At 40.0% G+C, this 25,484-nt stretch overlaps 2 protein-coding genes across 8 annotated transcripts in view; one reads left to right on the plus strand and one right to left on the minus strand.

Moving 5' to 3' along the window:
- Positions 1-15,426, plus strand: part of Kdm1b (lysine demethylase 1B) — a 62,922-nt gene extending 47,496 nt beyond the window's left edge. For 3 of the 6 annotated variants that reach the window (XM_087181799.1, XM_087181801.1, XM_087181802.1), the window contains 5 exons: positions 2,726-2,842; positions 3,579-3,704; positions 9,346-9,468; positions 11,037-11,189; positions 13,538-15,426. In XM_087181799.1, the coding sequence (XP_087037925.1) occupies positions 2,726-2,842; positions 3,579-3,704; positions 9,346-9,468; positions 11,037-11,189; positions 13,538-13,621 (603 nt within the window). In that variant the 3' untranslated portion in view covers positions 13,622-15,426. Of the gene's footprint in view, positions 1-2,725; positions 2,850-3,578; positions 3,705-9,345; positions 9,469-10,617; positions 11,190-13,537 lie in introns of those variants that run through there. The other 3 variants (XR_015439330.1, XM_087181800.1, XR_015439331.1) reach the window with 3 other exon arrangements.
- Positions 15,427-15,753: 327 nt separating this feature from the next.
- Positions 15,754-25,484, minus strand: part of Dek (DEK proto-oncogene) — a 28,820-nt gene continuing 19,089 nt past the window's right edge. Inside the window, 4 exon segments of one of the 2 annotated variants that reach the window (NM_001279838.1) lie at positions 15,754-17,294; positions 17,633-17,701; positions 22,261-22,409; positions 22,620-22,758. In NM_001279838.1, coding sequence (NP_001266767.1) covers positions 17,283-17,294; positions 17,633-17,701; positions 22,261-22,409; positions 22,620-22,758 — 369 coding nt within the window. In that variant the 3' untranslated portion in view covers positions 15,754-17,282. 2 annotated transcript variants of the gene reach the window in all.

A 25,484-nucleotide genomic window follows, 5' to 3' on the forward strand; every position in this document is an offset into this window, starting at 1 on the left:
TTACAAACTTAAGCCCAGCCTGGGCAATTTAGGGATTTAGTGAGACCTTGTCTCAAAATAAAAAATTAAAAAGGGCTGGGGCCATAGCTTAGTGTGAAGGCCTTGGGTTCAAAAATTCCGTAGCCAAATAAGTTAGTGAAGGGCTTATGTGCTACTCCACTTTTTAGGGTTAAAAAGAGTACATTAAAGGCTCCAGGAAGTCCTGCATTCAAGAAATTTATTTTCCTTTAATTCTGTCCTTTTTACCATGGAACTCTTTCCAGATCAAAAAAAAAAAAAAAAATCTATGTTTTCATCTTGAAGCTGTGCTTTTGGGTGTCTGAAGTACTCTTGTGTACCTTGAGCTTTTTGGAGACAGTTTTATGAGGTGGGTAGTAGTAAACCCTGCATCTGAATCTTATACCTGAAATCACAAGAGATTTTTGCAGTAGTGGAGAAGAAAGGCATTAGCTTGGGGTGGAGATATCTGATAACCCTTGGAAGCCGTTACTAGTTCCCAGACTAGCAGCGCTTTCTGCTCTTTCTGGTCCTTGCTACGTATGCAGAAGTGCAGAATTGTGGCCTCCTGGGACGGACAGGCCCGAGGACGGAGGACCGGGATGAGTTAGGTGTGGGGTGTGTCCTGATGGTATTCATGCTGCTTGCTGGCTGGGAGATGGGACCCATGGAGGTTCTCCCTGGGTCTGGCTGGTCGTGTTTTTACTTGTCCTGACTCCAGTGTGCAGCGTGGTTGGGACGCTGGTCCAGTCCTCATCTGTATGCCCGGCATATCTCAAGGTTCTTCCCAGCGGGGAGCCTTCCCTAAAGGCCTGCCTTTGTGAATTGCAGGTCAGCTGGCAGTTGAACCTCTGCTTCTAGTCTCAGCACCCTGGTTGTGCTTCCTCTGCCGCCTGGTTACCCTCTGCTGGCCCTGCCCGGCACAGCTCATGCGCCCATCTGCCTTTATTGTTGTGGGTTTTTTTTTTTTTTTTTGGTACCGGGGATTGAACTCGGGTCCTTGCACTTGCGGGGCAGGCGGTGGAACCACTGAGCTAAATCTCTGGCCCTCCCGTCTGTCTTTATATTCTAACCTTCCAGAGAAACGAAGGCATGGCTGCGGGATGCACTTGGAAATGTTTAAAGCAGACATTTGTATGTTTATGTAGCTAGCACTCAGCAGTTTGGGTTGGGAATCTCCCCAAATGTGCATGGATGCTTTCCAACCTGCATGGTAGACTTGTACCTAGCTCCAGCTTCATGGTTTCCCCTGGGACCCAACGTCCGTCCCCTGCTAGAATGTGTTTGTATCCTTTGCCTCTTTGTTTACTCAGGCCCTTGTGCTCTTGGAAGCTTTTTGTCTTATGAAGAAGACAACTGTTTATTTTCTTGCAGTTCTCATACATCATTCAAATGGTTAATTCTTGTTATTTTTGTGGTGGTGGTTTTGGTCATAGAGAGGCTGTTATCTGTGAACAGATTGTTGAAGTTTTGAGGATAGAGAGCATGGTTTCTACCTTACAAAGTTCTCATGTGGCAGAAAATAGTGACAAAGGAGAAAGGATGCTCTGCTTTCTGAGATCCTGGAATTAGGGTGCAGTCAAATACGTGATGTCTTGGGTGAGGGCTGAGGTGGACAGGATGCTTGGTTCAGCTCCATTCCACTCTCGTCCTGCAGATACTGAAAAATGAACACACACACACATCCACACATGCCCTCACACATGCACATGCACACACTCTCCCCAGCCTCCTGGCAGTCCCACACCCTTCTTGCCTGAGCCTGGGCAGGTGTGTGTGGGCTTGGGCTCCCTCATGTGCCTTGGCTGACAGACACAGGGTCTCGGTTCTTGAGGAGCAGGGACAGAAGAGGCACCAGGATCCAGCTGTCAGCCACAGGGAGTCAAGAAGAGGCCAGGAGGCGCCTTGTTGGCTGGTGGAGGTGGCTCTAGGTGGCGAGATTCAGGAGCTGGTAGCAGCAGTTAGTGGCTTCCTGATTGTAGCCACAATAGTTCTTCCATGGCCTGGTTTTGTGATGTGGCTTTGAGAATCATTCTTGACCTGAAACTTAGTGTCTGTTTCTTCAGCCCTTCTAAATGAGACCTTGCAGTTACTTTCTTCTTTTAAAAAACTGTGTGCCCTTATAGGATTATAATCCTCATGTTGTAGTGTGCTTCATCATATATGAAGCACATTGATATATCTGTTTTAATTTTAAACATTACTTGGTTATTAGAGCGGGTTCTGCCATGGGGCTTGCCATGTGCTAGTATCAGGAACAATACAGGAAGTTCACCCAATCCCCTGTTTTGGGCTGTTTCCTTTTATAGCCCTGCTTGGCTTGGCGTCTGCTGTCTCTTCACATCCAGGATTATTGTTAACCACAGAGCCTTTATGGAAATTTCTCCTTGTGGATGCTACTTCTCAGCCAGGCACCCTTGAGCAGTGAACAAACCTACACAGCTGCTCAGGGCATCCCTTGTTCTTACAAGATAACCACATGGAATGTTGACCATCTTGTGGCTGGAAATAGAGAGGAATGTTCCTCAAGTGTTGATTTTCCTGGAAATGAACCCACTGGGTAGTTATGGTTTTAAGTTTAGCTGTTCTGTGTGTGTGTTAACTTTTTTTTTTTTTTTTTTTTTTGGTACCAGGGGATCGAACTCAGGACCTTGCATTTTTGAGGCAGACACAGTGCCTCTGAGCTAAATCCCCAGCCCTTGTGTTAACTATTATTTGTTTTCTGCAGGTATTAGTTGCTGTTCCACTGGCCATACTACAGAAAGGTGTCATTCAGTTTAATCCACCACTGTCAGAGAAGAAGATGAAAGCTATCAACAGCTTGGGCGCTGGCATCATCGAGAAGGTGACAAGTGAGATTAATGTCAGGTGGTAGGACCTGTGCTACAGAGAAGTACTGGGTCATTTTTGAAAACCCAAATAAAATTCAAGGATTTCATTTGAATAATTGTTCATAAAGAATACAAAAGGGTATTACCCAAACCAAAGTCTGGCTGAAGTCAGAGTTTTAACTTTCAGGAAAATGCATCTTGTTATTTAAAATTAGGATTTGCGGTGAGCAGATCTGGGAGTAGTGACACAAGACACAAGGAGACCATGCTCCGGGGCCAGGGCTGCACTGGCTTGGCTTCGCCACACTGGCCTGGGGGTTGTCAGTGGGTCCCAGCTTTATCTGAGGTAACTGGTGGTGTAAAAAGCATGAAGCCAGACATGGCAGTGCCCGTCTATAATCCCCGCTAGTTTGGGTGAGCTGAGGGGAGGCTGAGACAGGAGCATCGTTAAGTTTGTTCCCAGCCTGGGCAATTTAGCAAGACCCTGTGTCAAAGTACATTTGCAAAGGCTTGGTTGTAGGTCAGTGGTAGAGCTCTGACCTATCATGTGCACGACCCTGGGCTTGATCCCCTCTACTGCGCACCCCCAGAGTAAGATCACACAGAGAGTACCAAGGAGATGAGAAATGGGAAAGGGGAGATTGTAAACGTGGATTTGCTTTAGAGCAGAGCTACAGGTTGCTTCTTAGACATAGTCTGCAATTTTGAAACAGGAAGCACTTACTTGCCTTTCTCTTGCTTGTTTTCCAGATTGCCTTGCAATTTCCGTACAGATTTTGGGACAGCAAAGTTCAAGGAGCTGACTTTTTTGGTCATGTTCCTCCCAGTGCCAGCCAGCGCGGGCTCTTTGCTGTATACTATGACATGGATCCCCAGGTAAAATCGCCTGTAAAGCATGCTTTGAATCCTCTTCTTAAAAGTATAGAATTTAGTAATTACTCGTGTCAAGCTCAGCAACAAATGAATATTGTAGAGATTCGTTGTGTGTATGTGTGCATGTGCAGGCGTACGAACTTGTGGGTGGTGCTGGGCCTTGAACCCGGGGCCTTGCACATGATGTTTGGCTGAGCTACATCTAAGCCATTTTTGTGTGAATTCTTTTCTTTTCTTTTCTTTTTTATTGGTACGTGTTTGCAGTACATAATGATTACATTCAAGTGCAAGGACCCAAGTTCAATCCCCGGTACCAAAAAAAAAAGTTCCAGACATAATGATTACATTCACTGTAGGGGATTGGTACAGATATATAATACATCTTAATTCTATGTTCATTAAAGAGATTGACCTATAGTTTTCTTTTTTAATCAGGTCCTTGTCTGGTTTTGGAATCACTTTGGGAGTATTTCTTCCCTTTCAATTTCATTAGAGTTTGAGGAATATTGGTGTTAGATCTTCCCTGAAGTTCTTGTAGAATTCAGTGGTGAATCTTGGGCTTTTCTTGGTTGGTAGATTTTTATTACTGCCTCAATTTCATTAGCTATTACTGGATCGTGGGTTTTTTTTATCTTCTTGGTTCAGTTTTAGAAATTCTTTTTTCTTGGTACCAGGGATCGAACTCAGGACCATGTGCTTGGGAGGCAGGTGCAGTGCCACTGAGCTAAATCCCCGGCCCTAGTTATAGTAATTCTTATGTATCTAAGAATCTATCCATTTCTTCTGGATTCTCCAGTTATTAGATTACACACTTTTGAATTACTAATGATCTGGATTTCATTAGTGTCTGTTCTGATTTAGTCTTTTCATTTCTAATTGCATTGATTTGGACGTTTTCTTTTTTGGTAAGATTTGCTAAAGGTTTATTAGTTTTTCAAAGAACCAACTGATGCATCGATTCTATGTATTTTTTATAGTCTCAATTTCATTAATTTTTGCTGTGATCTTTATGAATTCTTGCCTTGTATTAGCTTTGTATTTGGATTGTTGTTGTTTTTCTAGAACCTTGAGGTACATCATTAGGTTATTTACTTGGGCTGACTCTGTTTTTCTGATATGGACATGCACCGCTATAAACTTCCCTCTTTGGATTGCTTTCATTGTGTCCTGTAGGTTCTGATATGTAGTACTGGCATTATCATTTGATTATAAGAACTGTATAATTTCTTCCTTGATTCCTTCTGTGACACCTTGATTATTCAGGAGTGTATTATCGAATGTCCATGTGTTTGCATAATTTCTGTCATTTCTTTTCCCATTGAATTCTGATTTCATAGCACTATGATCTGATAATATGGATGGGGTAATTTTATTTTTTTGCATTTACTGTACCCTGTGGTTGGTTGGTTTTCGATTAAAGTCTTGCTATGTAGTTCAGGCTATCCTTGAGCTCACTGTGTAGCCGAGGCTGGCCTTAAATTCAAGGTGATGCTCCTGCCTCACCCTCCCAAGAGCTGGGATTACAGGCTTTTTGGAGAAAGTTCTGTGTGCTGCTGAGAAGGATGTATATCCTGTTGGTGTTGAGTGGAACATTCTGCAGATAGGTATCTACTGAGTTTGAAGGTATGTTCAACTTTGATATTTCTTTTTTTTTGCCTAATTTATCTGTTTATTTGTGATAGTGGAGCATTGAGGTCCCCTACTATTAATTGTATTGATCTTTTATGTTCACTAATGTTTGTTTTATGAAGTTGGGTGCACCAGTGTTTGATGAAATGTATTTATAATTGTTGTCTCTTTCTGTTCAATTGTTCCCTTAACCAGTATGTAGTGACCTTCTTTGCTTCTGATCAGTTTTGGCTTGAAGTCCACTTTGTCTGAAAATAGGATAGCTATTCCTGCTTGTTTTGGAGCTCCAATTGTATAGACTATTGTTTTCCATCCTTTGATTCTTAGTCTGTGAATTTCTTTTTGGATTAAATGTGTTTCTTATATACAGCATACCATTGGGTTTATTTTTGATCCAATCTGCCAATTTATGTCTTTGGATTGAGACATTCACATTGGGAGTTACTAGTGAAAGTTTACCTTTCACTAATTCAATTCACATTGATTTATTCCTATTAATAGGCCTTTGTGTCAGTCCCAAGATCTGATCACCTTTGTTAATTTGAAGAGGGAGAGTACAGTGTCATTGGCCCAACACCCATTTCTTCAGAAATGAACTGCAGTAATGTTGGTGACACAAAGGCAAAGCAGATACAGCATATAGTAAAAACTAACTCATAGCAGCAACTATGCCACCACTGACAATAGCAAAGAAATCTGCCACAATAACAAAGTCAAAGACAAACTGATAGTGGCATGCCATAAGAACCAATAAAAGCCACCACTAATGCCCTTAACAATAGAAAAGAGGTCTGCAATAATAATATAGACACAAAGACAAACCAAATACATCAATACAGTAAATACCTTCTAAATTCAACAACTCTACCACCATTAACAGTACAAAAGAATTCAACAATTATAGCATAGTCAACTAAATATTATAAAGATTAATAAAGCTTGATAGTAATACTAATAAAAAATGGAGGGGGTGAGGAAGAAGGAAATGAACAAAGTAAAATTTGAAAAATAAGATGAGGAAGGAGAGAAAAGTGAGATAAAAGATGGAATTAAGAAATAAAGGGAGGGGCTGGGGATTTAGCTCAGTGGTTCCACCCCCTGCCCCGCAAGCACAGGGACCCAAGTTCGATCCCCCGTACCGTAAAAAAAAGAAATAAAGAGAAACTAATTGAATTATATAAAAGTAATAGAACAAAGAAAAAAGATCAAAAGAAAGGAAGAGGTAGGGGAAGGAGGGAAGAAGGGGGCATAAAAAGTTAAGATGTGTTATGTACGTGTACTAACGTCTCACAATGAATGTAATCATACGTACTGCCAACATATACTAATAAATGTAAAAAGTTTTTAAAAAGAAAAGAGGTAAAATAAAAACCCCAAAGCCCCCAAAAAACCAATGAAGGGAAAGAAAAATGAGTCAAAAACTTGCTGTGTGTTTGAGTGAGTAGTTTTTTTCCGGGGTCTGCAGTTTTGGAATCCGTGAGATACGGGGGAGGAGTATGAGTCACTACTAAGGCCTACTTTGTGCACATATTGTATGTGAATGCTAAGTCCCGGCCCACTTGCCTGCTGGGTAGAGTTGGTCAGTGGTGTCTGCTGTAGGGCTCCATCCACTGCAGCTGCTCCCAGTTTTCCTGTCCCTCTGTGCACCTCGAGTCACGGCTTTCTCTGTCTAGCTTTAGTGCTTGTGAATTTGTCAGGTGCCCCCCACCCTCTCTGCTTCACACACCATAGGAGGTGGCACCTGACCATGGCTAGGTGTGTTCTTGACCATATTGGCAGATGGGAAAAGTAAACAGACCACTGGGTGAGCACTCCTGGGTGTAGGCATTGGAAAGGGGTTAAGCAGTTTGCTGAACTTATGGCAAGTGCTTTGAGACCCAGTGCCCTCTGAAAACCACATGCAACTAACTGCCCTGGCTTCTTACCAATGAGGATGGGACCATTGTGTGCTTCCTGGCCTGAGTTTAAAACTTCTGGGAGTAAGGGTCTATGTCTAACCATCACCCTCTCCACAACTGTCTCTTATGGCTGCCCCCCCCCATCCCCAGTCACTGTAGTAGGGTGACTCCAGAAATCCTGAAGTGTAGTTGTTTGTGGCTTCTGATTCCTGGAGTACCTCAGCCTTAAACAATTGAGCCTTTCCCAGAATGGCTCCTGATTAAACTCTTTCAAATATGGCAGGCACTGCACTGGATTTCTTTTACAAACTATCCTGTCTTGAGAAAGGAGTTTCTTTCTGAGAAAAACCCCATGCTGATTTTTCAGTTTACAATAACCCTGGGCTTTTCTTTGGGCTAGTGCTACTGGCCTGGTATAGCGTTTCTTCCTGGGGCCGCTGACCCTTTCTGGGCAATGTTATGTTTTCCGACACAGGTCCCTACCTCCAGAACTGGAATTACTGTTCCAGACTTCTTCATTCTTTTTTCTGGGTTGTCTTTAGTTTCTTCAGTTTCTCTGTAGTTTCTAGTTTTCCTGTTCCTCTTTCTTTTCCTTCTGGGGGAGTTTGAGACAGGGTTTCACTGTGTAGCTCAGGCTGGCCTTGAACTCACTATGTAGCCTCAAACTTGGAGTGATCCTCCTGCCTCAGCCTCTGAAGTGCTAGGATTACAGGAATGTGCCATCAGGCCCAGCTATGTTGCCTCATTCTTGATTCCTGCAGATACACTTCTTTTTTTCTTCATTAAATCATTGCTTTCCAGGTGTCTTTTTTTTTTTTTTTTGGTACCGGGGATCGAACTCAGATCCTTGCGCTTGGGAGGCAGGGGGTGGAACCACTGAGCTAAATCCCTGGCCCCTCCAGGTGTCTTGATTCCAGGTCCTGTGGAGGCTGTATTCTGCTTCCAGTCTTTATTCTGCCATTTTTAATCCCTGTGAATTGTTGGTGTGTGTTTATTCAGGGAGGACACTTACGCTGGGACATTTTCCTGTAGGAAAGGAACCCTAATGTTTGCCATATTTTCTTGAAGTGAGAATGGTGCTTTCTGGGACATTAGTTGATGCCTGTGAAAAGTGTTATTTTAGGCTGAGAGGGGAATCCCTCTTAGGTAAAGTTACCCATGGTGCTGTAAATGAGTGTCTTAGTTATGTTTCTCTCATTGCAGAGACAAAATATCCGGCACCCAAAGTTAAAAGAGGAAAGGTTTACTTGGCTCACAGTCTGTAGAGGTTTCAGTCCATAATTGGCTGGCCCCAAGGCAGGGTGGCACATGGCAGAGGGGCAACAGTTCCTGGCACCGGAAGACAGCAAAAGCAAGAAGAGACCTCAACAGTGTCTTCTGCCCCCTTTATCTTATTCAGGCTACTTAGGGCGAGTAGCACTCACACCCTTAATCCCAGTGCCCTCCAGCCTAGCATTGCACCAGGAATCAGTCACACACTAGATTCAGCCACCTTTGAAAAAGCCCTACCTAAGACCTCATGCGGCTTTGGGGGGTCTCTAGACATAGGCGTAACAGTGAGTGGATTTGAACCTTCCTCTTTGGCAGTCTTCTCCAGAACTGGAAAGGTGGGATGCGTTTGGTGCTGAGGAGGGAGGGGCATGATGAGGGCAGGAAGGAGAGCACCCCTGGCCCTTGGGGGCTGCGGTGACTTTCGTGCAGCTGTGTTGCTGCCACACAGAAGCTAATTCCCACGTTCTTGCTTCCAAGCTTAGCTTTAAGAAGGCTTCATGTGGGAGCCAGCTGCAGTGTTTCTTTGCTACTTGAGGTTTTTTCCCCATTACTTTCTGTGCAGATTTCCCTTCTCAGTCTCTATTACTTTTGAAATAAGGTTTGATATGTGAACAGCCCAGAGAACCCTGAGCTTGGCATTATTACTTGCTGAGTGGTGGTGGTTTTCCCTAGCAGAGACAGTACGGTGGGTAGAGGAGCAAAGTGTGCTTTTGAGGAAAAAGGGGTGACTGAAAGGAGTACTGTAATGAAATTCAGCTTGTGAGAACAAGAACTTTGTTTGGAGCTGAGCATTTAGAGACTTTCTACCAAAAGCAAAAATGAACTGCTTTTCTCTGTCCCTCCAGAAGCAGCAGAGCGTGTTGATGTCGGTGATTGCTGGGGAGGCAGTGGCGTCAGTTCGGACCCTGGATGACAAGCAGGTGCTGCAGCAGTGCATGGCCACCCTGCGGGAGCTGTTCAAGGAGCAGGTCAGAGCCCTCCTCAGGAGGAGGCTATGTTCGGTGTGCTCCTCGCTCTTCCGAGTAGGAGGGAGCCAGAGCCATCCATGTCGCCCGTGTGGAGGGTGTTAAGGCAGTGGGCTGTTTGATTCCTCCCAGAATCCCCTTTCCACCTGGTTGCCCAGTTAGTGTGCTAGGGCTGCCATAACAGAATGCCTCAGTACATACAAGTGGCTCAGACAGCAGATGTTGCATTCTTTCTCAGGCTAGAGGCTGGATGGAAGTCCAAGATCCAGGTGGCAGAGGGTTGGTCTTGTTAAAGGATTCTCCATGACTTACAGATGACTGTCATCCCTTCATGTGTGCCTGTCATCTCCTCTTATGAGGAGACACAGCCAGATTGGTTTAGGCCCACCCTACAGACCCCATTTTAATTTAATTACCTATTAAAGACTCAATCTTCAAATACATTCCCATTTTGGGTACTGGGGACTTCAACATAGGAATCGGGGTTTGGGATAGTGCAGCCTCTAACAATGCCCCAACCCCTCCTTTTTACGAAGTAGTCTTCCTTTCCTTCTTCTCCTTACATCATACACAACCTCTTTTCTTTCCTAAGGAAAGAAAAAGTTTGGCATTTGCTAGTGTGTATTTACCCAAGCCCTAGCTTTGACTGCAGCTTCCTTGTAAAGGCCATTGTCGAGAATTTTCTGTACCTCACATAGGCAGTCTCTTTTCTCTGAGGTGCTCAAGGTACCTTATATTTACAGATTTTCCAAATCTCACAATCTGTGGAGATTTGTAGATGGCTGTACCTTATGCCTTTTTCAAATTAAGGAGCAGAAAGAGAAGTAAAATGACTTAAAAAATTACATAAATTTGAGGAAGGGGGGGGTATCCAGTTGTGTGGCCAGTTTTATGTGAGTGGATCTAACAGTGATACAATATATCACACAATAGTTCCTATCTTGGAGATTTTTCCTCTAAAATCTGTTTTAAAATTAGTTATTTGGAATGTAGCAGTTTCTAGAGTATTTTCTATATTGATGGTTGTCAGAGGACAACAGACAACATTCTGTGTTTAAGGATTGTGAAATATATCCTTGTATTTGTTGAGAAGCCTGTTGGGAATTTCAGCCTGTGATCACAGGACTCTGCATCCCTTTCCTCCCGGGCCAGACTCCTCTTCCGCTGTCTCTCCAGAACGTGCCAGGTGATGGGAAAGGGAACGGCTGAACTCAGCCACTGATGATGGCCCCAGAAGGTGGGCAGAGTGTGTTTCTGATGGATGGGGGTGAGGTGAGGGCGTTGTGTATGGTTTGGAGCAGAGGAAGAGTTTACAGGCATGGGAGGAACATACTGAGAACTGGTGTTTGGGGTACAACCACAATAAACTCAGGTCCTGCAAGGAGGCAGGAATGTACATTTCTTTTTTTTTTTGGTACCGGGGATCGAACTCCGGTCCTTCTGCTTTCGAGGCAGGCGGCGGAACCACTGAGCTAAATCCCCAGCCCAGGAATGTACATTTCTAATTTAGGGTTGCACTGTGTGTCTTGAGTTCCTTCTTGATCTTTTATAATTGCTTCCATTGGACACAGGAGGTCCCAGATCCCTCGAAGTATTTTGTCACTCGATGGAGCACAGAACCATGGATCCAGATGGCATACAGTTTTGTGAAGACATTTGGGAGCGGAGAGGCCTATGATATCATTGCTGAAGAAATACAAGGAACTGTCTTTTTTGCTGGCGAGGTTTGTATCTTGATTCCAAACCCAATTATTTTTATTGATTCCTTTCTTCTAAAGTGCTGTCTGCCTAGAGTTTAAAAACAAGTCAGGGCTGGGGATTTAGCTCAGTGGTTCTGCTGGCTACCTCACAAGCACAAGGTCCGGAGTTCGATCCCTGGTACCAAAAAAAACCCAAGTCAGATAATCTCAAAAGTCTTACGACAGATAGCAGAAGCCTTTTCAATAGTGGGAGCCAGCCTCATTCATACTCTGAAGAGACTGCCAGTTTTAACTCTTCCAGCTGTTTCTCGTGGATTCCTTCATATCCTAAAATCATGTTTGTATTTCATCATCTGATTTAATATTAGGTAGAATTGGGCCGGGGATTTAGCTCAGTGGTTCCGCCACCTGTCTTGAAAGTGCAAGGTCCTGAGTTCGATCCCCGGTACCAAAAAAAGAAAACATTAGGCAGAATTATCTACTGACTTCCTATCAGAATAAAAGTGTAGTCCAGTTAGTCTCTCTGTACCATTCTCTTATTTCAGTTAATTAGATTGGTATCTGTTCTGTCACGTGGCCCTGTAAATGTTTACTGCTGTGCCAAGGTAGTCATAGATTCAGCTCTTCAGCCTCGTTTTCTTGGCAGTCCTACTGGCCCCTTGGTCATTAGCTTACTTATCTTAGTACCGCTCCTCCAGCACCTCCCCCCCTTCAGTCAGCTGTAATCCAGCTGAATGTGAGCTGGCTGTTGGTTCCAGCATAGGAACCTTCTTGCAGTTCTCTTTCCTCGGCTCTCACCTGCTCCAGCTGATCTAAGATCATCACATGCTGTCCCACGCTCCAAGATCCCGCTCTCCTTTCCTGATCTACTTCTGTTGGAAAGTGTTGCTCTTCTCATCTCTGACCCTTTGTCTCCCTTCATTCCTTGTAATCTAGACTCATGGCCTTTAGTCCTAGTTTTCTTGCTTCTGATCACTTTCTCCTGTTTTTTCCTTCCTAAATTGTCTGTTCCCTGCCTTGGAGCTCTTAGATTTGACTGATTTTTCTCTTCTACTTTTCTACTTAAATCTTTTTTATTCTACTTTTGGGGAGATTTTGCAGTCTTCCAAGTTCATTACTTGTTTCTTAAACCAGGATTAAGGCTTCTGGTTGTTTTATTTCCTGTTGCCACCCTACCTGGCTTCCTTAGATTTCCTGTTTTGTGTGCTTTAGTCTACATGTTATATATCCCATCTTGACTTGACTCCTTATAGAGTTGAGCAAGGTACTTTTTGAAAAGCCACTTAAAAGGTCCACCAAGCTCAACTGATGGTTAAAAGAGCCCAGACATCACTATCCAGGAACATTAAGCCTGTGTGGTCATAGCTGGCATAGCTGGATGCCAGAGGCCTATTAGTTGTGAAGACTTCAATCCTCACTGTTGGTGCCTCAACCCTGCTCTTGAAGTGAAATCTCTTGAGGAGTTGCAGCAGAGATATTTAGAATGTGGTGACCCAATTGTTCATGCAGTCTTTAAAACCAGTTGTTTTGGGCCGGGGATTTAGCTCAGTAGTTCCACCACCTGCCCCACAAGTGCAAGGACCCGAGTTTGATCCCCGGTACCAAAAAAATTCCCCCAAAAACAGTTCTGTTTTGACCCCATGCTGCCCTGTGCCTCTGTGGTTCCTAGTGCCCCTCATGGCTGACTGAAAGGATTCTTTGCAGAATTGTTTTGCTTTTTGTTATTACCTCTTTCTTCCTTACCCTAAACATAATGTGAATTGTTAAGCACTTTCATCTGCAGTCATATATTGTTTTAGTTTGAAATCACAGGTCTCATAGTTTTAGCTAGTAAGTTAATGTTTTGTCTTGCCAGTGATTTGAGTGATAACACGATGCCATCTTAAAGCTAGATAAATTTGCTGAAGAGAGAACTCAGCAGGTGCAGAATGGCTGCACACCAGGCCCAGCTGTCAGCCACTCCCAGAGGATGACTGTTTTAGACTGAGCTGAGCTGCCTTAGGGTCTTGTGCAGATTTAGAACCTTTCTTGCTTTTTTTTGGTTTATTACCTCACCTTCTGAAGCCTGTTTCTGCAAGGTTTGTCATTGCCACTTTCTCTGTTACTCTTTGTTCTTAACTAAGGACATGGCACAGATACTTGGCATTTTAGTGAATGTCACAGTACTTTGCAGTTGAGTGTGTTACAGAATCGATGAATTTGGCAAAGCCCAGCAAAATAACCAGAGTAGTTTGAGTGTCATTATGAGGTTAGAGGAGTGGCACCAATCTTTATTTTAGAAAGACTATAGAGTGTAAGCTTCCGAAAGTATTACTTTTTGATATACATTTTTTATGGGTTATCTCAAATGATGCAATTTTTTGTTTTTACAGGCAACAAACAGGCATTTTCCACAAACTGTTACAGGAGCTTATTTGAGTGGTGTTCGAGAAGCAAGCAAGATCGCAGCCTTCTGAATAGAATTTGTCTGGAGCTAGCTTTCTTCTGTACCCCAAATGGGAAAGTTTGAAACACAGGTTAAACCTCAATTTTGTGTGTGTGTGTGTGTCTGTGTGTACGCCTGCTCTGGATAGCAAACCTGAAAGGTTTCTAAAGTATTCTGAAAATGTAAACCCACTCTGGAAGCACCGCCCCCAAAGTCCTTATGAGCACTTATATTTAATTGCATTTTCCACAAGGCCAGCTAGCACTGAAGTCCTCTGGATTTCGGAGTAGGGCAGAATACAGCCTAAAGTTGAGACTTGGGTAAGATTCTTCCATGGCTGAAGGTTCCCTTGAGACTCGACATTTTGTTGGGCTGATGAATTTTTCATACATTACAGAACCGAGTAAATTGAGCAGGAATGACTAACAAACTAGATAAAGCCATGTGTTTTTGTTCTGTGAACTTACCAGTATCTTTACCAATGAGCCTTAATATTTTTATATAGCTCCAGAATTAACCAGTACTTAAAAATTTAGATAAGAACTTTCTTTTTTGATACACCATAAACTCTCTGGCTGAAGGCAAAATGAAGTTTCTAGAAGACTATTTTATACTGTACATATTTTTTCCCATTGGGTATTCAAAAAGAAACTAAATTCAGGTGTTTTTGTGATGTATTTGTCCACTCGTTGGCAAAACAGCAAAACTCTCAATCCTTAAACAGCATAGGGGTCTTATAATTGAGAATGGGGTGTAGAGTGTGGTCTGTATGCTACAAAATACAGCTGTTTTTCTTAAAAGCCAAATTTGAGTGGGTAGCTAACTTTTAATATCCCTAAATTTTGGCAACCGCTAGCAAAAGGATGTTAGAATAAAAACCCCTTCTCATTTTTTAAAATTGATTCACTCTCTAGGAGTATTTTTTGCATAATTATGTTTAGTTTTCCATAGGCAGGTCCACTGGAAAACTGCATAAAAATGTGAGTTATTGTGGTAAATATATTTTATAAGCCATATCTTATGAGCCTGACAGGGCCAAATCTTTTTCCTTTTTCACTTTTGACAAAAAAATGTTCAATAAACATTGGTTTCAGGGTCTTCAGGATGCCTATTTTGCTAAGAAACTTCAGTTTACAGGTTAGAAATGTGCTTTTGTTTTAAAAAGTCTTTGAACAATTCTTTGAATTATATTGGTCTGTTTTAATAAAGGGGCTAAAATAACTTTAAAGCCACTTTTCAAAATATTTGATATTTTTGAAATTTAAAATAAATCAGCTTGTAAGAATGATCTCTTATGCAAAGAATATACAGTGAACTTTAGTTTAGATAAACCCTCCCATCAAAGTATGATACAAAAGAAAGTTAATAGCTGTATACTTCAACGTGAACACAGGGAAATGGTGATATTTAGGTTGAGACTCATTGGTACTGATTAGGAAGTATTCTGCTTAGAAGTGTTACGTAATATGTTTAATAGCATGTGTTAAGGGATAAATGCAAAATATGTTGTTTGAAGTGGTTCACAGTAAATTATTACTTCAGCTTCTCCTGGGCACTTAAATTTGTACTGTGCTACCTACAAGCAGGGAAAAAACTACTTTAAGTATGGTACATGTATTTAAAAAATTGCTTTTCATTTTTCAAGTGACATACTTCATTTGACATTTTGTTGAGGAACTATGGTACTTTCCAGTTACTTTGAATGTTTTTAATGTTGTCTGAAGATTTTGTAATTGAATAGCAGTGAATACAAACATTTACAGTGACTTAACTTCAGATCATGAGTAGCTGGTTGTGCAAAACTGCTTAATAAAAACTAGACTTGTTTTTCAAATATCCTTTGTGTACTGCAGTGATGAAAACGGAATACTCATTAAATGGGCATGCGATCATCAAGAACTTTTATACACACAAAATCTGTCCCTTACCTCCAAACCCTCTTTATACATTTAAGTCATAGGCATTTATTCCTTATCCCCCTTATAGTAAATGTCATAAAATAAATGTTAACCTTGATCTGTAGTTTTGAGAAATCACATCAAAATGGTCAGTTATCACGGAAGAGAAGAGCATTCTAAATCATCAGGTTATGGGGTTAATGCCATTTAAAAATTCCTGACCCTAGGGGTAAATGATATTTAAACCTGGAATGAGTTAAAACATCAAATGCAAGAGACTTAAAACACCAATGATTTTTTTATTGACAAAGTTTATAGGAACAAATTAAATATTTAAAATCAAAGGCCAAATTTTAGGTCTCAGTTGCTTATCCCATTCATTTGTATTAAGTGTACCTTTCCCTAATGTCCTAACTTTGTGAAGGAACAAGTCAGACCTGTGAAAATATGGTATAACATTCAACATCTATCATTCTTGCCTGTTTCTGTTCTATGATGCAAAGATTTTAACACTCATTTGGTACCTCAAATACCTCATTTTGTCATAAGCAGCATGTTTCATTTTAAAATTCAGAGAAAGTTTATTTAGTAAACTAATTAAGACAGTCAATTTAAAAGACACAGGTCTGGTCTCTTAAATTCAGAAGTGGTCCATATATTGATCACCTAGAATCCTGATTGGCCAAAACGTAAAACTCCAATACATTAATATTTCTTCAAAGCTAAAAATAAGTATACAATCACTTGTGAGAAATACTTTGTCAGAGATACCTGCTACTGCCTACATATTCTCTTCTGGCATTACACCTAGTACTTTTATCCTAATTATGAAGGGTGCTGGGTTTCCTGTAAATATCAGCATTTTATATGGTCAAAAGCAGTTAAAAAAAAAAAGTCAGTCATTTAATGTAGGGCAAATGTACTGTACTTAATCTTAACCCTGTCCCAAAGTTTTTGAAGCTTTGATGTGTTGATTTTGGTCTGTGCTTAATATGAAACATTATGCTTTCGCAGAATTAACACTAAAACTAAACTGATGACACTTTCAGGGCAAAGCAGAACTAGACAGTCCCTGCAGTGTTCTCATCACTGAGTTCTGACTTCCACTGCTCCGTCACACTGCCTGGCTAACACTGACGCTTCATAGCTAATGAGTGTAAAGTACCTACCTACATGAGTTTAAAAATTGATCTGCACAAAAGAAATAAAAAACTTTATATACAACAAATTGTTTTTTTAAAAATACAAAAATAATATCTGTCACTTCTGTCATGCTGACAATTTGGCATATATACACATGCAGAAGAAAGTTCTGATTTAGTCATCCAGACAGCTTGTGTAATTTAACATGATGGACCACTGAGTTCACTGATAGAAGAGATGTGTATTCAAAATATTTCATATACTAAATACTGCAATAGTCTCTGCATGTATAAATGCCACTTATAAGTTTTTGTCCTACTTGATTAAAAGTATGTCTTAAGCAAGCTAATATTAAGTGCACTAAAACCCACTGTTCAGGAATCTAACCTTATATAAAGAAATTCAAAATGTACAAAATACAACTATAAGAGCAAGTAACAATTACTGCCATGCAAGATTTTAAACTAAAAACAGCACAAAAATGCAATTTAAAACGACAAACTCAAATTTACATTAACACCCAAGATTAAAAGGTCAGCAGTAAGTTCTACCAACACAAGGATTTAGAAAAGGAAATACATTCTCTTTGCTGGTATAATGTATAAATCAGATCTTCCAAACTATGGGAACAAGTCATCTTTGTCTTCTATCTCAAGAAATCAGCTGTAATGAAAGAGAAACATTTTTACCATACCCAACAGATAATTAGGCATACATAAATAAAACTATTGTTTTTCACACTGGTTTTGTGACTGTAATGCTGGACAGTCACTGGGATCCATATAAATTAGCTGCTAAATATGGATCTTCTCTTGGCTCGGGTTGGCAGCGGGAACATGTTCTCGATGATTCTCATCTTACGACTGAGTTTAGACTGCCATTAGCTATTCAAACTATTAATATAACTTAGAGGCATGAATACTTTGAAACATATATTTCCATATAATTTCTGTAGTCTTGTGTCCAAAATGATCAAAGCAGGAAAAGAATGAAATAGTTACCTCTTTTACAGTTGTTTTTATGAAATCTTTTCTCTCAGTTAAATCATAAGCTGGATAATTTTCATATACCTATGATGAAAAGGGCAAAAAAAGCAGATTTTAAAATCCAACAATATTCTGTCTTCATATACAAAGAGCTGTAAGCACATTCTAAAAATACTCTGGTTTACCATATAGAAATATATCGCAAATTATTTTAATAATAATACCATATACAAAGCAGAAAATCAACTAACATGTATGGATGTTTCAGTGCTTTATAAACTGGGAATATGAGCTACATTAATACAGGTGAGGAAAGCATCTAAAATAGACGTAGTTAAGCTCTCAGTACCAACAGGTTATCTGTGAAGTATCTTTTAAAGATATCCTCTTACTGCTAGGAGTGGTGGTGCATGACTATAATCCCAGCACTCAGGAGGCTGAGGCAGGAGGATCACCACAAGTTTGAGGCCAGCCTGGGCTTCATAGTGAGCTCAGGGCCAGTCTGCACTACAAAGTGAGACCCCCCCGCCCCAAAAAAGGATAACCTCTTACTTTCTTCTCTGTATCATCACCAAACATTCTACTTATAATCCCAATTTGAACTCTGGCCTCTAGTCCACACTACTCAAATTTCATCAGTTAAATCAGTAAGATCTAAGTGGTCTCTGCAGTCTTTACTCCTAAAATTTGACTCTGAATTTCCCTCTTTTGTCAACTTTGTAACTTTCTCAATCCCACTGCAGCTGGTACAGTAAGTCCCCAAGTTAAAAACATTCAAGTTGTAAACTTTCACAGGTATACTGTGTAAGACTCACTGTCGGATATGAATGAATCCCACTTATGCATGTTCTCCCGGATTAGAACTCATTGTACTTAAGTCCCAACTGTGTATGCTCAGAGCCTATAAGCACCTTGCTCGCTTAAATCCTACCATACTTTAGGATCAGCAAAAATCCTTTTGTAAAAAGGCCATGCAGTAAATAGTTGTGCCCAATCATGGTTTCTGTTAAAACTACTCAACTATGTTGTTGTAGTGCAAGAGCTGCTATAGACAAGCTTGAATTTAGAATAGGTGTGTCTGTATTATAATAAAACTTTGTTCACAAAACCAGGTGGTAGGATGGACTGGATTCAGATTATAGTTGGCCACCCTCATGGAGACAGTCCATCATTTAAATTAGTCTAATTGGGCCAGGGATTTAGCTAAGTGGTTCCACCGCCTGCCTCACAAGCGCAAGGTCCTGAGTTCGATCCGTGGTACCATTAAAAAAAAAAAAAAGTAAATTACTCTAGTTGTTTGCCCCTTGTTCTTCCCCCTGTAAAGCCCCAGCTGTGAATTGTTCTAAATACAAATTTTTCTATCAGTAACCCAAAGGCCAGCAGTGGCAAACCTTTTATTCCTTTTAGAGACCAAGAGCCAAACTATAACCCAAAACTCACATATCACAAAGAGCCAACACTGTAATTAAACCTGAATACTGAGCTTTTAGTTTAGAAAACGCAACTCAACGTAAACATCTTTTTATCTTCAAAAAACAACACAGTAACAAGCATGCCATAGGTATGCCACAGGCCTGGGGATTTAGCTCAGCAGTGCCATGCCTGCCAGATGAGCGCAAAGTCCTGAGTTCGATTCCTCATACGGGGGAGGAGGGACATTAAGGCCATAGGTTGCTGTGAGAAAATATAACTTTGAAAAGCTTTGAAAAGACTGATCTTTTTTTGCTACTGGGGATCGAACCTGGGATGATGCACTTGCGAGGCAGGTGGCAGAACCATGGAGCTAAATCCCCAGCCTGGTCTCATTTTTAATTCATGATACTCCACTCCAAAGTCTCCCAGCAAATCCCTAGTCTCTGGCCACATTCTCCTTTCACTCTGGTCATCAGCTGTTTCATCTTCACATTCAAGTACACCTAATGTCTTTTTTTTTTTTTTTTTGAGACAGGGTCTCACTGTGTAGTTCAGGCTGACCTTGAACTCACTATGTAGCCCAGGCTGGACTCGAACTCATGGCAATCCTCCTGCCTCAGCCTCCCAAATTCTGGGATTACAGGCGTGCATCACCACACTTGGCCAAGAAGTCATTGTTTTGAAGTCTTTCAACTTTCTGCTGTACCACTTTCCCCTCCAATTCTACCTCCATTCACCAATGGTTCACCAAGACCTACCTATCCCTCAATGCCCCTGTAGGTCTACAGTCTCCTACTTTCCCAGTACTTGCTTCTTGGCGTAAAACATGCTCACTCTCTCCTGGCCCTTTTACAAATATTTTCTCATCAAATTCAAGCTGCTTAAAACAAGATTTAATTGATTCATGTTCCTCATTATTCATTAATTCCCCATTTGAGAAAATTGTATTTATCACCCCTCAGCACTGCCATTACACAATCACTTCATTACTCAAGCCCCTTAAAAAAATCCAGGGCCAGGGATTTAGCTCAGTGGTTCTGCTGCCTGCTGCGCAAGCGCAAGGACCTGAGTTCGATCCCCAGTACCAAAAAAAAAATTCCATACATGTATTCAGAGATCCTTTAAATGGAAAAAACTACTCCTCCTTTAATTTCTTCACTCTGTCCCCGTCCCTCTCTCCCCTCAGAGGCGATCAGTGATCAGTTTTTTGTGTTATCTTCCAGACCTTTAAAAAAAAAAAGTCACATACACGTATAAACGGCAATGGTTTCTTTCTATATTCTGTCTTAGGAAGGTTTTCCATGTTCTATTAGTACACAGAACTACATGTTACATAGTACAGTATTCCAAAAATTATGGGTGTACCACAGTAAACCACTTTCCCATTAATGGCCATATAGGTTGTTTCTGATTTTTCAGTATTATGGACAGGCTATTATTATAATCACCTATATACACCTGTGACTGTGTTTTTAGGATAGACCTAAAAATGGAACTGCTAGTTTAAAGGGTATTTGCAATGTAAAGATCCTACTTAAATACCCTCCCAGGAAGCTTTTATGACTTAAGGTGTGACTACCTGGCCCCCTACATTCTTGGCAAAAACTTTGTTTTTTCCCTAAAGTGTTTGATTTTATTTCTATCAGTAGACAAGGGTGAATGTATTTTATGTTTAAAAGTCTCATATATTTTTTCTGAGCATTTCCTTTCTATATCTGTTGCCCATTGGTGCTACCCTCTTTTTGACACCATCTTCTCTTGGCTTTCACAGCACCACTCTGGCCTTGCTTGTACTGACTATACTTTCTTTGTTTTTGGTACTAGGGATCAAACTCAGGACCTTGTGCTTGCGAGGCAGGTATAGCACCACTGAGCTACATCCCCAGCCCAACTATAATTTCTTATATTTGTAGAAATTTCTTCTCAACTCTTATGTTAGTAGTCTCCAGGATCATTTTGGTATATCTCATACTTTATCTGCTTGCCTGGGTCATCTTATCTATTCCTAGTTTAATTCCCAGCAATATTCTGGCTTAGATTTCTCTCCTAAATTGTAGAATCACAATGTTCCCACTTTCATTCTCTTGGTTTTTTCAAAATGTCCAAAATAAAATTCATGTTTTCTTCTAAAATTGTTTTCTATTATGATTTATTTCACCCAAACTCTACTGTCACATTCACAAAAAAGCAACATTTGATCAGAGTCTTATTTCTGACTTGGATTATGGCAACTCTTTTTTTGGTGGTACTATGGATCAGTCCAAGGGCCTCGCACATACAAGGCAAGCAGTCTGCCTTTGCGCTGCAGCTCCAGCCTAACCCTGTTGCTTTATGATATAAACTGGTTCCTGCCTGTCTTATCCTTTGCCTGATCCTTCTTGGTATTTTGAGAACTTAAAACTAAAAATATGATTGTGTTATATCCCTGCCAAATATCTCACAGCCTCCCAAGTCCCCATTGTTTTAAGAAGAAACAAAACTTACCTAAAGTTCTGCAAAACTAGTGAAACTGTTCCTCAACTACGGAAAAGCTGATGTTCTATTATCTATTAATAACTCAGCTAATAAGTCTTCGGCAAGCTTTTCCAGACTCCAATCCCAAGTGGGTACATTATGTGGTGCTGCAGCTTCTTCCATGCTGTTTTAACAGGGCCCGACACTGGAATATTTGTCCCTTTCTTGTTCACTGGAACATAAGCCCTGTTTAAAGCCAAGTAATGGTTTCTCTGCACAATCTGTAACATCTAGCCACGTCCCTGATATGTAGTAGGGGTTCAGTGAATAAACAATAATCTATCTTCTTTTAAAAAGTATGGAATATTTTACCTTTGGTACATGTCAAAACTTAATTTTATTTTGCCGTAAGAAACTAAATTTTTAAATCTTTGAATCTGGATCTAGGGTATGGAATCCCTATGAAATCATACTGAAGACTAGAACATTTAATTTCCTGAGAAGCACTTCACAGAAATTTGAATTAAGAAATTAATCTAGAATAGCTAACGAAAATAAGGCAGTCCGTGAAATTTTATAAAATAAACTATATTAGGACTTTTGACTATTTTATGACTATTTAATATGGTATCCCAGTATTTGTAAGACTACTTGGCATATAGTTTAATAAGTATTTGTTCAGTGATGAATGCACAAAAAGATGTAGCTTCAAATTCAGGAATGGGTGAAATGAGTATTCAAGTCAAAACGCAATGATCTAAACTTTATCTAATTACCTCTTTGCAAATCTGCTTCATTGTGACTTCCTCCAAATTAGCACTGGCCAGTAATTTCTTTACTGTTTCCTTTAATTCTTCATCTGTAGGTGGTTTCTTCAGTTTTTTAATTAAAGGTTCATCATCTGAACTATCCTCAGATTCACTTTCTAAAAGATTTTAAAATTTTAGTTTAATTGCAGTCGATAAATATGCACTGAAAAATTTCATGTCAGTTTTGAAAAACTCTTAAAACCGGTATGCTACTTTTCCCCCAATGTTCCTTGATGTTTACCTGTCTTCTTTACACATTTTAATTACTACCCACGACATACATATTTTTATACCTTTAAATCTGCTGATAATTAATTTTTACACACCTTTTTTTGAACTGTTCTGATTTTTCTTCGTGGTGCTGCTATCTGCCTTCTTAACATTAGCACTTTTTACAGACTTTTTACTTTTAGAAGTAGTTTTCTGTTTAGTTTTTTCTTTTTTAGATGTCTTTTTTGGTGGCTGCTGGAAAGGAAAGCAAAGTACATATATTAATGAGATTCACTGCAACCCTTCCCCCCCATACCTTTCAAAATTGGAGAAAATGAACATTAAATTATCAAAAATTAAATGAGTACTAATTATCAATTTGTGAGAAATGACTAATACACTTAACAAAATTTTATCCCAACATAAGTCTAAACATGTCAAGAAATAATTACAAAAATAAAACAGACGTTGCCAGGGATTTAGCTCAGTGGTTTTGCTGCCTGCTGTGCAATCGCAAGGACCAGAGTTGATCCCCGGTACCAGGTAACAGAAAGAAAAAAAAAAAAAAGAAAAGAAAAGAAAAGAAGAAAAATAGAACAGACGCCACATTTATTCTGTTGTAAGGATAGAAAGCTTTGAATGTACTATTCCATTTAATCTTAGGGGAAAACCCTAAAATACAGATAATTATTATCATCTTTTTGCACCAACTAGAAACTAAGTTCCACGAAGACAGGGTTTCCCCCCTTTTGTGTTTACTAATATATCCTTAACTCCTAAGATGCTGTCTGGTACTCAGGAATTGCTCAATGTTTATGAATATATGAGCAAACTAAGCTCAATGAGATTATCTTGTCCACAGTCACACCTATATAGATCGGGCTCCACCAGAACATGTGTTTTTAACCACTAACCCACAACTGTTAAAAGCAAACTGCATACATGTGGACAGATTAATATGACAAAATTATAGTTTATAAGCTAGGTCTTAAAAATAGCAAGTATTGGGGCTAGGGATTTAGCTCAGTGGTTTCACCACCTCCTGCGCAAGTGCAAGGACCTGAGTTCGATCCCTGGTACCAAAAAAACCCACAAGTATTAATTCTTGACTTAACATTTCCAAAGGCAAAGCATTCTATACAAAAAATGTCCTAAGATAAACACTGGGTCGAACTTGTCCTTCAGATTAAAGTACACAGTCCAATTTGTTCTAAAAGAGGTCTCGTATTACTTCTAGGTACATTTTATTGGATTTGCTAAAATGTTATCATTGTATTTATCTAGATAACCCTAGTATCACTGCACTATCTTGGTAATTGTACTGTTGTCTGGGAACTAGCTAACCTGTCCAGTTTGACTGCTACAAAAAATACATTTAAGAGGTAGCAAAGGGCGGACATGCTTCTAAAATTAAATGATGTGAGCTTTACCAGGGATTTTTTAATTTAGAGTGTATTTTTACCTATTTCATTATTCTGAGATGTTCCAGACAGTGAGACCACAGGAAAGGCATCACTGGTTGATCAGTTTTCTATGACTAACTTAAAATAAGTTTTAAATTAGTTTAAAGGAATACCAAAAAGTTCCTAAATTCCATTGATCCACTTAATACGCAGAATAACCACAACATGTAGGTACAAGAAACTAAGTTATTCCTCAAAGGGCTGGGAAGGGTGACTGTTCCTAACCCTTTCACTATGCCATCAGTCTGACTACTACATACTTCCGCAAGACTTGGCCTGTAATTTATTAATCCCTACTTAGTGGAAGTGGTGAGACCTTCTGGTTAAAATTGACTCTACCACTAATTTTGCATTCTCAGGCAAATAAATGACCCCTCTCTATGCTTTTGTACTTATCTGTAAATATGAAGGTACTAATGGCACTTTGCTGATTTTAACATGTGTCCCATCATTTTCATCTTTAACATGCAGTGGACTTTTCAGTGTACATAAAAATGATGCTTTATAGGAATCATATAATCTGATCAGTTAACTATGGCCACAACTACGGAGCTGAAGTGAAGATAAAAAGGTTAATCCACATAAGGCAGCAAAGAAAGCAAACAGATACATATATATAGACAGATATAGATAGACAGGCATGTATATAAAACTGGTTGTTTACTAATTACACTGTAAGCCTAAGGGCAGATCTGATGATCTCCACAAGAACACACACCAATTACCTTTATTTAGCTCTATCAGTTCCCAGGCAAATAGAAGAGTGGTTTACAGTGGCCATTAATTTTCTTGTCATGTTCATCTCTGTAATATTTGTAGGACTTGGTTTACTTGTACTGTGAGCCCAGGAAGTTGTGAAAAATGTGATTAAAAGGGAAAAGAACTTATATAACACTGCTTTAATATACTATCTTATGAGTTGGATAAAGAAAAACAACTAAAAAAAACCCCACCAAATATATGCAGAAAAGGCAGGAACCATATAAAGCATTCAAAAGGACAATTTTTCAAGTTATAGTTTATGTTAATAACTTTTAGGTTTGAATAAGCAGTGGATTTATACTCATTAATTTTAGTTATTACTTAAAGTCAGATCAAATCCCTAGTACAACAGGTCTCTAAAGGCAGAAGTATATGAACTGTAAGCTCTAGATAGTTACTCAGAAAGAGCACTTAGAAGGATCATTACATACTGGCCAAGGTGGCACACACTCGGAACCCCAGCACTCTGGAAGTTGAGGTAGTAAGATCGCGAATTTAAGGCCAGTGTGGACTACACAGTGAGACCCTGTTTCAAAGTGCCAAAATGATCATTATGTCTATCAATGCCTCAAATTTTAAAAATGAGGCTATATTCTTTCGTCTTTCAAAAAGAGATAAATGAACATCAGGAATAAGCTAGATGTAAAGTATGAAAGTACAGCTGGGGGTGTAGCACAGTGGCACCACGCCTGCCTGGCAAGGGCAAGGCACTGAGTTTGATCCTTGGTTACCACCCCCCCCAAAAGAGATGAAAGT

The sequence above is a fragment of the Heterocephalus glaber genome, unplaced genomic scaffold (assembly GCF_053883595.1).
Source record: "Heterocephalus glaber isolate CG9 unplaced genomic scaffold, H.glaber_assembly_v1.0 deba00001472, whole genome shotgun sequence".
NCBI lineage: Eukaryota > Metazoa > Chordata > Mammalia > Rodentia > Bathyergidae > Heterocephalus > Heterocephalus glaber.